This window comes from Diabrotica virgifera, chromosome 10, assembly GCF_917563875.1.
Source record: "Diabrotica virgifera virgifera chromosome 10, PGI_DIABVI_V3a".
NCBI classification, from domain to species: Eukaryota; Metazoa; Arthropoda; class Insecta; order Coleoptera; family Chrysomelidae; genus Diabrotica; species Diabrotica virgifera.
The window spans coordinates 887,044-902,472 of record NC_065452.1 but is presented as its reverse complement, the minus strand read 5'-3'; the positions used below and the strand labels follow the sequence as shown (position 1 = coordinate 902,472).

Here is a 15,429-nt window from a genome sequence, read left to right as displayed (position 1 = left end):
ACAAACTATCACCTAGACGCCTGTATACGTGGAAATCACCTAGAGACAACGGAGAAGACGTTATTATAAGAAATCAAATAGACTATATGCTTGTTAACAAAAGATATCGAAATAGTTTCAACAGTGTTAAAACCTACCCAGGTGCTGATATTCAATCTGACCACAATCCTTTAGTGGGCGTGTATAGAACCAAGTTAAAGAAAATACGCGGAAAAACTGTAAAAAAACATGACATGAGAAAACTGAAATGTAGCGCAGTAAAAGAAATTGCCAGCAAAACATTAAATAGAAAATTCAAAGAAATCGATAATACAACGGAAAGCACAGAAGATCAGATTGAATCCCTTAATAAAACGATAGACGACATTAAAGACAATTTTATGAAGAACGAAGAAGGTAAGAATAAGACATAGATGACGACAGAGATTTTGCAACTAATGGAAGAAAGAAGGAAAAACAATAACGATAACTACATCTATAAAACATTACAGCGAGACATACAGAGAAAGATCAGAGAAGCCAAACAGAAAGAACTGGAGAAAAAATGCCAAGAAATCGAAATTCTTCAAAGTAAATACGACGACTTCAACGTGCATAAGAAGGTAAGAGAAATTACAGGCAAATATAAAAACAGAAGAATAAGTAAACTTGTCAATGACAATGGAGAGATAATCGTGGACAAAGAGAGTATCAATAATACCTGGAAAAATTACATACGAAATTTATTTTTTGATGAGAGGGAGAACCAGTCCCCAATACCTACGGAAACAGGACCACCTATACTAGTGGCAGAAATAAGAGCAGCCATAATATCACTAAAAGAAGGTAGAGCTCCAGGACCAGACGGAGTACAATCTGAATTTCTTAAACTTCTTGATGATGAATCTTTACGAATACTACGTAAAATCTTTAATAATATCTATGGCACAGTCAATATCCCAAAAGATTGGCTAGTTTCAGAATTTATTACCTTACCAAAGAAACAGGGAGGAAAAAAGTGCGGAGAATATAGGCTAATAAGTCTAATGAGCCATACATTAAAACTTTTTCTTAAAATTATACATCGTAGAATATACAAGCTATGCGAAGAGAGAATACAAGACACACAGTTTGGATTCATGAAAGGCGTAGGTACAAGAGATGCACTGTTCAGTCTACAAGTTTTATTTCAAAGATGCAGAGATATGAGTTGCGATATTTACACCTGCTTTGTGGACTACCAAAAAGCATTTGATACAGTTCAACACCGAAAAATGATGGATGTTCTAACAAAAGCCCAAATGGATGATAAAGACCGACGTATAATACAAAATTTATACTGGAACCAATCAGCCACAATAAGAACGAATCTTGGAGGGGAACCAACGGAAGCGATCCAGATTCTACGAGGCGTTAGACAAGGTTGTATACTTTCACCTATATTATTTAACCTATATTCAGAGGAAATATTTAGTGAAGCCTTGGAAAATTGCAAACATGGATACTTCTAAATGGAGAACGCCTAAACAACATCCGTTATGCAGACGACACCGTTATTTTTGCAGACAGTTTGAACAGTTTACAGCAACTAATAAACAAAGTAAATGAAGTAAGTGAAAGATTTGGACTTCAAGTAAATATATCAAAAACTAAATTTATGATCATCAGCAAAAATAAAATTAGAGAAGACCAACTACTTATCAATAATACACCAGTGGACCGAGTAAAACAGTGTAACTATCTTGGAACAATAGTAAACGAACAATGGCATCACTCACAAGAAATAAAATGTAAAATAGAGAAGGCTAGGGATGCATTCAATAACATGGCCAAACTCTTTAAAAGCCACAACCTTAATCTGGAGATAAAAATAAGGCTCCTACGATGTTAATCTTCTTAATATTGTATTACGGAGTTGAATCCTGGACACTCACTGAAGCAATGGAGAAAAAACTTGAAGCCTTCGAGATGTGGCTATACAGGCGAATCCTAAGGATATCATGGACGGACAAGATAACCAACGAGACCGTATTACGAAGAGTGGGCAAATAAAGAGGTGATGTATACCATTAAAAGGAGAAAGTTAGAATATCTCGGACACATAATGAGAAACGGCACTAAATACAGATTACTGAAGGTAATCCTTCAAGGTAAAGTATTCGGAAAGCGAGGAATTGGGAGAAGAAGAATATCATGGTTAAAGAACCTGAGGAAATAATTCGCCACAACAACAACTAATCTATTTAAAGCATCAGTTAATAAAATAATTATAGCCAGAATAATCGCCAATATTCGAATAGGCACTAAAAGAAGAAGCAGTGAGGAACAAATATCGGACAGACAGTTCGGGTTCATTAATGCAGTGGGTACCAGAGAGGCACTTTTCGAAGTACAGGTCCTGATTCAAAGATGAAGGGACATTAACTGCGACGTATACGCGTGCTTGATCGACTATGAAAAGGCATTTGACAGAGTTTAACACCAAAAGATGATTAATAATTCAGAATAATTTCAGAACTCTACTGGAATCAGAGCGCATATATGAAAATTAACAGAGAAGAAACAGATCACGCACTAATACTACGTGAAGTTAGACAGGGATGTATCCTATCGCCGTTGATATTTAATATGTACTCAGAGCGAATTTTTAACGTCTGTATGGAGCAGACAAAAGCATCCTTCTAAATGGAGAAAGAGTAAATAATATTAAATATGCCGACGACACTATAGTGATAGCAGATAGTTTAAAAGGACTTCAGAGGCTAATGGACATTTGAAATGTTATGTTTTCTCTGTATTACTGTACGGAGCGGAGGCATGGACGCTTACACACGACTATTAAAAAACTTAAAACATTTGAGATGTGGCTTTATAGAAGAATGCTGAGAATATCCTGGACTGCAAGGATCACGAACAAGGAAGTTCTAGAAAGAATAAAGAAGGAACCGCATGTTGTGTTTACCATCAAACGCATAAAACTGCAGTATCTGGGAAACGTTATGAGAAATCAACACCGTTACTCCCTGCTGCAGTCCATATTGCAAGGTAAAGTCAGAGGTAAGCGTGGACTCGGTAGAAGAAGAATATCATGGCTGCGGAATTTGAGAACATGGTTTAAGAAAACCTTAACGGAACTGTTTCGAGCCGCAACGAGTAAGGTTATGATTGCCAATATGATTTCCAACATCTGAAACGAATAGGAACCACAAGAAGAAGATTGATAAACAATGCTGTATTGTTAACTTTGCTTTACATTATATACCAGAAAATAAATATGTTATCTGCTGTGCTTATGAATATTGTTTCTAGTCTTCGATTTTGAACATTTTTTGGTTGTTCGAGCCGGAACATGAGGTATAATGTCAGATGAGCAGTATATTTCTTTTTTACAAAGACTTAGATGGACAAAGACTTGGTACATGGAATTTAACATCACTTAGAGGAAAGGAATGCGAATTAGAGCAAGAAATGGAAGAATCTAAAATGCAAATAATAGGTATTAGCGAAACAAAGAAATGTGGAAGAGGAAAAGAAAAAATATCAGAAAATTACACGATGTATTACTCTGGGGTAGACAAAGAACTTATAGCGAAAGAAGGAGTAGGCATAGTAGTCACAGAGACAATAGAAAAAAGAGTATCAGATTTCAAACCTATCTCGTCGAGATTAATGTATATAAAAATAGAAATGGAAGAGCAATGGTACATAGTGCAAATATATGCACCAACAGAAGGAACGGAAGAAGAAAAAATGGAAGGTTTCTACAATGAACTACAGAATACCCTAGATGAGATAAGAGAAAAATGTGAAAGAGTAGTGTTAATGGGAGATTGGAATGCAAGGATAGGGAAAGATGAAAACAAAGGACTTAGGTGCATGGGAAGACATGGTGAAGAGATACTAAACAGAAATGGAATTAAGATGATCAGATTCTGCCAGACAAATGACCTATTAATAGGAAACTCGTTTACACAGCAAGTACTACAAGATAAATATACATTTGTAGCAGAAGGCAGAGGTGCAAAAAGCATAATAGATTACGTAGTCTACACGCAAGAAATGAAACAAAATATAAAACAAGTCTGGACAGAACAGAGAGCAGAGATCGGAACTCATCACAGATTGGTAATGGCAGAGATGAAATGTCGAAAACCGGTACAACAAGAACAGATAGAATACAGCAGAATAGCCATAAAGAAGCTAAAAGATGAAAAGAAAAGGAGATATCAAGAAGGAACTGATAAGGAGTTCAAAATGGAGGAGAGAAAGAAAATAGAAATGGATATGGAGGAAAAATTGGAAAAATTTAAAGAAGTGATAATGAAGAAAGCAGAAGAGATATGCGGAAATCTAACAGTCAGAAAATTTAACAAAAAGACGGAATGATGGAATGCAGATATACAGGAAGAAGTGAGGAAAAAGAAAAAGGCATGGAAAAAATACAATAGTACAAGAGAGGAAAAAAGATAAAAAAGAATACCAAAAACACAGAAACATAGTGAAAGAACTAGTTAGAAAAGGCAAAAAAGAGAGTTGGAAGAAGTTCGGTGAATCACTAAACCAAAATTACAGAGACAACAACAGATGCTTCTGGAATAAAGTAAGGAGTCTAAGAGGAAAGAAAAGAAAAGAACTCAGAGGATTGAAAGACAAACACAACAAACTAAAGACAAATACAACAGAGATACTAGAGGTATGGAGAGAATATTATTAAGAGAAATATATGGGCGAGGAAAGTGAAGAAATAGAGACAGAGGGAACCATAGAACAGACAGCAGCAGACGAATACCAAATGGAAGAAATAAGTACAGAAGAATTGGAAGAAGCGATAAGTAGAATAAAAATAGGAAAAGCGAGCGGAGCAGATAAAATTGATCCCGAAATGATAAAATGGATAGGGAAAGAAGGAAAGAAGTGGTTGCTGGAAATAATGAGAGAAGCATGGAGAACAAACAAAATTCCGAGAAAATGGGAAGAAAACTTACTGATTCCAATTCACAAGAAAGGAGAAGGATCCACCTGTGGAAACTATAGAGATATATGCCTCTCATCAGTAGTGTTCAAGCTCTATACGAGAATAATAGAAAGAAGATTAAGAACAGAGGTAGAAGAAAAACTTGAAGACGAACAAACAGCATTCAGAGCCAAAAGGCAAACAGTTGACAACATAAGCATACTACGAAATATAATAGGAAAAAATAATGATCAAGGAACAAACATATATATGACCTTAATAGACCTTAAAGCAGCGTTAGACTCAGTAGACCGGAAAGTATTGTGGAATACTATGGAGAAGCTGGGAATAACGAGGAAACTATTAGAGATAATTAAAAGTACGTACAGCAGAGTGGTGGGAAAAGTACAAATGGGAGGTAGCAGATCACTAGAATTTAGGATGGACAAGGGGATAAAACAGGGAGATAGCCTAAGCCCACTCCTATTCGTCATAATTATGGATAAATTATTTAAAAATGTAAAAAGAAGAACAAACCACTTAAAGACAATAATAGGCTACATGCACCTAACACCAGTTATGATAGAAGGATTACAGTATGCGGACGACGTCGTTCTCTTAGGCTACGGCTCCACGGGCTGGAAATTGACGCTAGCAGTAGCCGCAAAACGAACTTAAGGTTCCGCAGAACGGAATAGGAATAGCCGAACTGTACCGACTACAGGACTTGTGCGTAGTCGGTTCAGTTCGGCTATTCCTATTCCGTTCCGTGGAACCTTAAGTTCATTTTGCGGCTACTGCTAGCGTCAGTTTCCAGCCCGTGGAGCCGTAGCCTTAGCAGACAACCCGAGAAAGATGCAGCGACTAACTGATGTATGGTCTGAGGAAATAGAGAAAATGAAATTAGAAATAAACATCAGCAAATGCAAGACGATGAAAATAGGTCAGCAGGAGCAGGAGATTGAAGGCGAAACACGAGTGTTCTGGAGAGCGTGAAGGCCTACGAGTACCTGGGCACGATAATATCGAATGACGGAAAGCTAGACCTAGAAATTGCAAATAGGACAAAGAAAGCTACGAAAATATATTATGCGATTAATAATACGATACTGGGAAAACGGGAAATCAGCCAGGAAACAAAAATACATGTATATAATACAATCACAGTACCAACTCTTCTATATGCAAGAGAGACATGGGTCACAAATAAAAGACATGAAAGTGCCACAAATGCAGCACAAATGAAGCAGCTGAGAAAAATAGCTGGAAAGACTAAGATGGACAGGGAAAGGAACCAAAACATCAGAAACCTGCTAAGTCAGGAACCAATAGAGAAAACAATTTAAAAAAGAAAACTGAATTGGTTTGGACATGTAACTAGGATGAACGAGAACAGACTAGTAAAGAAGGTGACAGATGCCAAAAACAGGGGAAAAGAAGAAGGGGCAGACCTAGAAAGGGTTGGATGGAGCAGATCAAGGAAATCGGGACAAAGAGAAGGAAAACGGTGCAACGGATGAAGGAAATGGTAGGAGACCGGAAGGCGTGGAAGAAATGGGTAAAAGATGGATAGGTGATACCAAAGTCCGACGCTCTTATAGGGCATAAGGACAACGAGAAGAAGACAAAGACTTAGAAGGAGTTTAAGGGATAGAACGCTCAATTTACTCATACAAGTAGTCATTTGCTTGACGACATAAAACTTGAATTTATAATACCTCATATCACCTAAATGAGTGATATTAATCACCAAAAGAGGAAATTATAGAACCAGAAGACGAATCAAATGGTGCCAAATTAAAATATTTTGTGAATTTTGAGACACTTTTTATAAAAACATATATCTTACCTTGGTTTCAATGGCTCTAGACTCAATATCTTGAAAGTGGAGTTTTAATTTTGATTTTCCATCATCAGATGATCCTCTAAGTTGTGAAAATTTGTACTGCCACACGGGAGTTTTGGAATCACCCTCATGTAAAGAAAATCCTAAATTCCAATCCAAGGTCAGTCCAGCCGTTTTACCGTTACTGCTAACAGTAAAGGTTTTGTTCTAAAAGTGTTATAAAATGTAGATATTTTTAACACTGAGATGTGCGCTATACTTACCCCTAATTTCATAACAGCTGTACATACAGAACAGTGCCAGGCATTTTCAATTCTTAACAGTTCCTGTCTGGTTTCTACTGAAAAATATCTCGAATCTTGGCCTGAAGTTTGCACCAAAAAGCAATGTTGTCGTTCATCGACGTTTTCGGATTCCTTTATTACCCTGAACATCGTCTGATAAACTTTAAACATTAGAGGGCATTTCGTCCAATCAGTTACATTTAACTAGAAAACAAACAAATGCTGTTCGAAAGCTATTTCTTTGTGGCATTTATGTAATTTATTATTCTAACTGGGAAATAAGCCACAATTGAACTTAAATAATGATTTTATTGGCGCTTCGACTTCCGCCTCGGACGTCGTTATCAAAATACAAAATATTGCTAAATTAAACAAAAAAGTTGTTGCTTAGTACAAAAAAGTTGTTGCTTAGTACAAAAAAATTCTTTCTAATAATTTAATTTAATCTGACTCATTCATATCGGCAATTCAGACATATATTATAAGTTTTAAAGTAGAAGACTTTAAAATGATTGCCAATATTTATGAGTTGCGTTCCTCGGACGACTTAATTGAAAGATAGTTCATTCGATTACATGAAATCAACTTTAACTCAATAATCTCCGTCACCAAAAAATCACAGCATGTGATTTGTCTTTAAAATGACAACCACATGCAATGCTACCAGTAAAATGCTCGTGTTACATAGTTAATCACGAGGAAAGACCAGGAAAAAACCTCATGATACTATCCCGATATTGTAAGTATTAATTTGGTCTTTACTCTCAAGACCAACACCAAACTCTGATTTTATAAGTGTGTTTTTTTAAATTATAAATAATATTAATAATACATAGAAATACACGGTGTTTGGTAAAGAATGGGCCATAGCTTAACCTTACATTCCTGAGCTTAAAATAGGTTGATTTAAGCTAACTTACCTTAGTACAAAAGTTAATAATAACCGAAATACAGGGTGTCAAAGTTAAACTTTTATTTTATTTATTTTTGAATATTTCCTGAAACGCATGGGAGAACAAGACGAAATTTGGTAAGTGGTGCTGGTATTGTACAATCTACTAAATTATGTTAAACAAACTAGCTACTACCAGAGGCGTACGACGGAGGAACGTGAATGGTTGACCCTTCCCAAATTCTACGCCACTGGCGGAATTTCTATTTTAGTACAATTTTTTGATTCTCCAATACTTTCTATGTAAATAACATACTCTTAATTCGTAACGATAAAGCCATTAGTTTTCGAGATATTTGAAGCTAGAGACGAAGGAGCATAATACATTAATCAAAATAAGTGTGCCTTTTTATTTTTAACTTCAAATATCTCGAAAACTAATGACTTTATCGTTACGAATGAAGAGTATATTATTTGCATAGAAAGTATTGGAGAATCTAAAAATTATGCTAAAATAGCAGTTTTATCAGTGGCGTAGAATTTGGGAGGGGTCAACCATTCACTTTCCCCTGTCGTACGCCTCTGGTAGTAGCCAGAAACGATTATTTAACATAATTTAGTAGGGTGTACACTAGTGTACAGTGCCTACACTTTCTGCCAAGTATCACACGGATATGTCAAATTATTTTAAAGTATTCATTTTTTTTTAATAATTTATTCTTTATTGAAAACTTTAAGAACTATGTGTGCCCGGTACTATAAAACTATTTGACATATCCTTATGGTACTTGGCAGAAAGTGTAGGTACTGTACACCCTACTAAATTATGTTAAATAATCGTTTGTGGTTAATACCAGCGGCGTACGACAGGGGAAAGTGAATGGTTGACCCTTCCCAAATTCTACGCCACTGATGAAACTGCTATTTTAGCATAATTTTTAGATTCTCCAATACTTTCTATGCACATAATATACTCATTATTCGTAACGATAAAGTCGTTAGTTTTCGAGATATTTGAAGTTAAAAATGAAAAGGCACACTTATTTTGATTAATGTTTAACTTTGTTTAACGTTGAGGTTAATGTATCGTTAATCGACCTATTTTAACCTCAGAAATCTGAGGTTAAGCTATGGCCCATTCTTTAACAAACACTCTGTATAAATAATACTAAAATATAAATTATGTACTATCCCCGAAATGTTATTGCCTTACTAATCGTGGTATTTTCTTTCTATTGACTTCCTCTTTTAGTATGGGTAACCACATCCTACTGCATTCTACCGAGGAATTTGCCACAGAATTGGTTTCATTTGGCATAATTAGAGCTGCTTCTTTGATTTTTCTCTTTTTACTATCTATTTCTTTCAGGACTATACTTGAATCTTTCCATTGAACTCTGTATTCATTGTGCCATGCGTATTTACATATTTTAGATCAATCAAATTTCCTATTCTTAGTATAAGATTGATATGTTCACTTATTCTAAAGTTTACTAGTTTTGATGTTTTACCTAAATAAAATTGTTCGCATTCACAAGGTATTTTATAAATACCTAAATATATTTATAAATAGTTTTAGATAAAATAGATCTCAATGTGTTCGTTGTCTTGAATGTTGTTGAAATGTTGAATTTTTTTTTTATTTTTATTTATCCGCATCAACCACTCGGGTTATTAGCGGTACATTTATAATACAAAATAGATAGAGCAAAAGATACATTTTTAGAATATAAGAATGACAAAAATATGGAAATTATTTAGAGTTTACAAAGAAAAAAGAAATGAATCATAATTTGTTATACAGTTTACAATGATTTACAAAAGATAAAACTTCATTGAATTTTGTGACCAGTGCTTCTTTCAGGCTGTTGGGTATCTTGAATATTGTTTTCGCTGAAGTGTAATCTGGACATTCTATTATTATATGGTTAACTGTGAGAGGTATTTGGCATCTTTGGCACATTGGTGGCGGTTCCTTGGAGATGACGTAGCTGTGGGTAAGTCGTGTGTGTCCGAGCCGGAGTCTGCTGATAATTACTTGGTCTTTTCTTTTTGGTGGCATAGGAAGATTTTTTGAAGATACGTCTGGTTTAATGGTTTTCAGATTTGTGTTTGTTTGATCCCATATTTCTTGCCAGATTTTGTTTACATGATTCTTGAATAAAGGTTTAGTGTCAGAGATTGGTATGCCTGTTGTAGTCGGAATGTTCACATTGTTTATCGCTTCGAACGCTGTTTTGTCTGCTAACTCATTACCAGTTATTCCTACATGGGATGGGACCCACATAAATGAGATGGTTTTCCCAGAAAATTGGAGCTGATGCAACGCGTCTTTAATTAGAAATAGATTGATGTGGGTAGGGTAAACATGTTTGATGGCCTGTAAAGAACTTAGTGAATCTGATAATATTAGTATTTGGTTTTCATTTGTATTTTTACAATGATTTAGTGCGTCAAGTATTCCTTGAAGTTCTGCGGTATAAATACTGCAGCCATCAGATAATCTAGTGGCGGAAATTACGTTTTCTGATACAGTAGCAGCAGCTATTCCGTTGCAACTTTTGGAGGCATCGGTAAAGAAAAGTTTGTAAGAAGAGTATTTGAGTAAATTTGTATGATATTGAAGCCTGATCTCAGCAGAGGTGTGTGAATGTTTGTTAGAATTATGTAAGGAGAGGTCTACTATTGGTAAAGAAACTGTCCAGGGGGGTGTCTGATACTTTTTATGGATGCTAAGGTGTTTTGATTGATGCTATACGGTAATCGTTTAATGCGTTCGTAAAATGGTATTGCCTTGGTGGTGTAATTTCTGTATTGTTCCGGTGGTTCTATATATATATATATATATATATATATATATATATATATATATATATATATATATATATATATATATATATATATATAATATCGGTTTACAACGTTCTTCGACGTCTTCCGATTTCCAATCTCCATCTCGTCCTGTCATTCCATAGATCGTCCTCGAGTTCTCTGTCCCTGATTTCTCTATCAACTCCTTCTCTCCAACTTCTTCTAGGTCTTCCTGGTCTGCGCCTTCCTCTTGGTTGCCATTCGAGGATTTGTCTTGGTATTCTATTCTCCGGCATGCTCCTTACGTGTCCGTACCAGCTGAGTTGTTTCGTCCTGATGTCGTCAACAATAGTATGTGTAACCCCCATGATTTCTCGGACTCTCTCGTTTGTTATTCTGTCGCGTCTAGATATTCCCGCTGAACGGCGCCAGAAGTCCATTCCGGTGGTTCTTCCGATACTAAACTTGCGAGAAAGGTATTTTCCTTTGCGTTTAGAATTTTTGAATTGTAGCATAGTGATAGGTATTGTCTTCTGAGGTATAATGGTATTTCTCCTGCTAGAACTTGAAGGCTTCTTATTGGAGTAGTTCTAAAGGCTCCAAAGATTAGTCGTAAAGATGTGGTTTGAATGATATCCAGTTTTTTTAGTTGATTTTTGTTTGCTGTTTCATAACACATGCATCCGTAGTCGAGCTTGCTTCTTATTAAAGTTTGATATAGCTTTAGGAGAATTCTAGTGTCTGAACCCCATTTATGATTGGATAACACTCTTAGTAAATTTATTCGTTGTTCACAGGATTGAATTAAATTGTTGATATGTGAAGTCCATGTGAGTTGTGAGTCAAATACTATGCCTAAAAATTTCATTTCACGGACTTGTTTCAGAGAGTATCCATTTAGACACAGGTTTAAGTTGTATTCCTCTCTTCTTTTGTCAAAGATTATTACGTTAGTCTTCTCAGTTGAAAATGTTAAACCAGTCTCTAACGACCACTTTTCCAGACTGTTTAATGTTCTTTGTAGAATTTGCTTAGTTAAACCTATATTTTTACTTTTAACATATATTACTAGATCATCAGCATAAATACTAGCTTTTACAGGAAGCTCTATGTAGTTTGTTATATTATTAATTGCGATTAGGAATAATATTGGGCTTAAGGCCGATCCTTGAGGAATTCCATTATGAAGTGATTTCGATGTTGATATGAATCCATTGGTTTTTTACTTGTATGGACCTGTAAAATGTTGAATTTATTTCCTATTGTTTTAAGTATCTCGGATAGTCCTTGTATATATGGTATTGATATTTTCCTCGTATTATTTCTAATTAATGTTATAGGATTCGTCAATAAAATTATTTTTTTAAGTTAAATTGTGGCTTATTTCTCAGGTAGAATAGTAAACCACAAACAAATACCTTAACTAATTGATCACTAGAAAGTTCTTTTTAATCTAGTGATTGCCCGAAATGATCGAAATGAAAGGTATCATAACATGCAGACTAAAAGGACTACAAAAGCTTAAAGAGCATGGCAACATTGGAGAAGAATTAAGTCAAGAACATAAAGTTTCTTCCTTTAGAATGGATTGGACACATGTTACTAGTCTACCATACACATATGTACATATATGATGAGAACGATAGCTAACTGGATCCCACAATGGCACAGGTACCAGAAGATGGCTGGACAATGTAGAAAAAGATAAAGAGAAATAAATATCAAGGAGTGTAAAGTACAATACAAAGACAAAAAGAAATAAAAAAGAATTAGGGCAGCAGCAAAAAAACACCGCAAGTTATGAATGATGAGGAATGATCTACTTCACCTGCGAATAGGATTTTTAAAATGCCCTATAATACCCAAGGATTGGAAAGCTTTAATGCAACTAATATTAAAATGTAAAATGTAAAATACGGAAAAGGATAATGCTTGCTAAGCACACTTCTATTTGTCGCAGGTGCTTGGATTTAAATACATCCATAGGGGAGTAAAATTGAATGGTTCATGGCAGAAAAGACAATAAACCTTATTAACACTTTTGAAAGACATATATTAAGGAGGATATTGGCCTCATTTGCGACAATGGTGTACGGAGAATAAGGTTCAACCACGAGTTATACGAATATTACAAAGAACCCTCTACAGCAAATTATGCAAAAATACAAAGATTGCGCTGAGCAGCCCATAAGAATTGACAATGACAGAACATCTAGTAGAACGCTTAGCTTAACTATGTAGACCAGGACGCATCTGTAAAAATATTAGTACATTTGGATGTTGAGAGGTGACTCAAATTTTTTTGCAGAAATTGCTTGAAATTATCTCATATAACAATAATTGAGTTATCCTCCCACTAAAAAAGGTCCGGAACATTGTTTAAATAATCAAAATGTCAAAAAATGAAGGAAAAATTCGATTTTTTTCTTCGTTTTTGATTATAACTTTAAAAGTATTTACTTCCGAGAAAAGTTGCACTGACATAAATGTTGCCTAATTAAATTTACTACAATATAGAATTGGTTAAAAATTTTAAAAATTGTCACCCTTGTTGCAAAATAGCAATAATTGCGAAAAATCCATAAAAAAACAAGTATTTGCATTTTACGTTTTTTAACCATTCATGCTGCATTTAGGACCTTCATATTTTACCCAGAAAAACTTTATGGTATAATAAAACAATACTACAAATTTCATTAAGATCGGTTCAATAGATTTTGCAAAATAAATTTTGCAATCCAGGTTTCGCAAAAAAAAATATTTTGTTCAAAATGTTGCAGGACTGAAAATAAAGCAGATAGCAAGTTGAAATTTCTTTTACATATAGAAGAATACTCTGCTTTTCATTTGCAATTTGCACAATTAAAATCGGTTAACTACTACGGCGTCAGGAATTTTTTTAAATAAACATTAATTTTTGGTGCTACGCGCAGGACAGCGGATACGTTTGCTCTGATTGGGCATTCCAATGACCTTTGATAATGATTGATAAATTTTAATTTTTAGTACATTTCGATATAAATAAATAAATTTGTTTATTGCAAAATAAAAACACATACTCTGTCCTTTGAAATAACACTTTTTTTTTAGCAAAAACTTTATTTGTTCATATATTCTAACTTAAAGAATAAAAGTTTATTATTTTTAAACATATGCAATTGTTTAAACAATGTTTCACAAACAATAATCAAATTAGTTTGATTTTTGTGGAATTAGAATATTAAAATACAACAAAATATAGAGTAAGAAAATAATATATTAGATAAAGATTGGAAGAAATTTTGGTGGAAATCGACTTGTGTGAATCGAACACCGCTGTCCTGCACATAGCACCAAAAATTAATGTTTATTTAAAAAAATTCCTGACGCCGTGGTAGTTAACCGATTTTAATTTTGCGAATTGCAAATGAAACATACAGTATTCTTCTATATGTGAAAGAAATTTTAACTTGCTATCTGAAAAAAATGATTTTTTTTTGCGAAACCTGGATTGCAAAGTTTATTTTGCAAAATCTTCTAAACCGATCTTAATGAAATTTACAGTATTGTTTTATTAAACATACCATAAAGTTTTTCTGGGTAAAATATGAAGGTCCTAAGTGTAGCATGAATGGTTGAAAAATGTAAAATGCAAATACTTGTTTTTTATATTTTTTCGCAATTATTGCTATTTTGCAACAAGGGTGACAATTTTTAAAATACTTTACCAATTCTATATTGTAGGAAACTTAATTACCCAACTTTTATGTCAGTACAACTTTTCTCGGAAGTGAATACAGTGGAACCTCGATAACTCGGATTAATCGGGACCGCGGCCGATCCGGGTTATCGAAAATCCGGGTTAGCCGGAGAATATAGTAAAAATTAATAAATAACCTCCATTACAATTACAAAAACATGAAACACATATGCACAGTACACATCTAAATTACGTATAGTTGTATAGAGTGTAGAGTTTTGTTCATTTCTTGGTAAAAAACTCAGTCATACTGTAGAGATGTACCGACACCATAATATGGTAGGTCTGGATCCTGCGTACAAAAAAAAATTGATAAATAGCAAGCTGAAAATTTGTTATTAGCTTAAGGGTGTCTAGTCGGACAAACATTAATATATGGGAACACTGGAACAGGGGAAGTTTTAACTGTGGAACAGGTTAAAAATTTGGAACGGTCAGACCACGAAAACGGCACATGTATTTTTTCCGACAGAACAGACTTAAACTCTCCGAACAGAGATTAAACTCTCATGCAAAAATCAGACTGCTATTTATCACCAAATTGGCGTTTTAATGAGTGGAACATGTAGAATATGTCAAATGACAGGAATTATGACAGGTGATAAATAGCAGTCTGATTTTTGCATGAGAGTTTAATCTCTGTTCGGAGAGTTTATGTCTGTTCTGTCGGACAAAATAAATGTGCCATTTTCGTGTTCTGACCGTTCCAAATTTTTGACCTGTTCCACAATTAAAACTGCCCCTGTTCCAGTGTTCTCATATATCAAAGTTTATCCGACTAGACACCCTTAAGCTATTAATAAATTTTTAGCTTGCTATTAATCAACTTTTTTTTCATACGCGGGATCCAGACCTATGGTAGCATAATATCATATTATGATGCTGCAATAAATTTATTTTAAAGATTCGTCTTTATCAATCCTA

The 15,429-nt window shown here is 34.5% G+C and overlaps 1 protein-coding gene across 2 annotated transcripts in view; it reads right to left on the bottom strand.

The window, feature by feature from the left end:
* LOC114340503 (gamma-1-syntrophin) overlaps positions 1-15,429 on the bottom strand; it is a 47,488-nt gene that overhangs the window by 11,610 nt on the left and 20,449 nt on the right. For both annotated transcript variants that reach the window (XM_028291249.2, XM_028291251.2), the window contains exons 7-8: positions 7,043-7,267; positions 6,783-6,986 (exon numbers count right to left, since the gene is read on the bottom strand). In XM_028291249.2, coding sequence (XP_028147050.1) covers positions 6,783-6,986; positions 7,043-7,267 — 429 coding nt within the window. The remainder of the gene's footprint in view (positions 1-6,782; positions 6,987-7,042; positions 7,268-15,429) is intronic.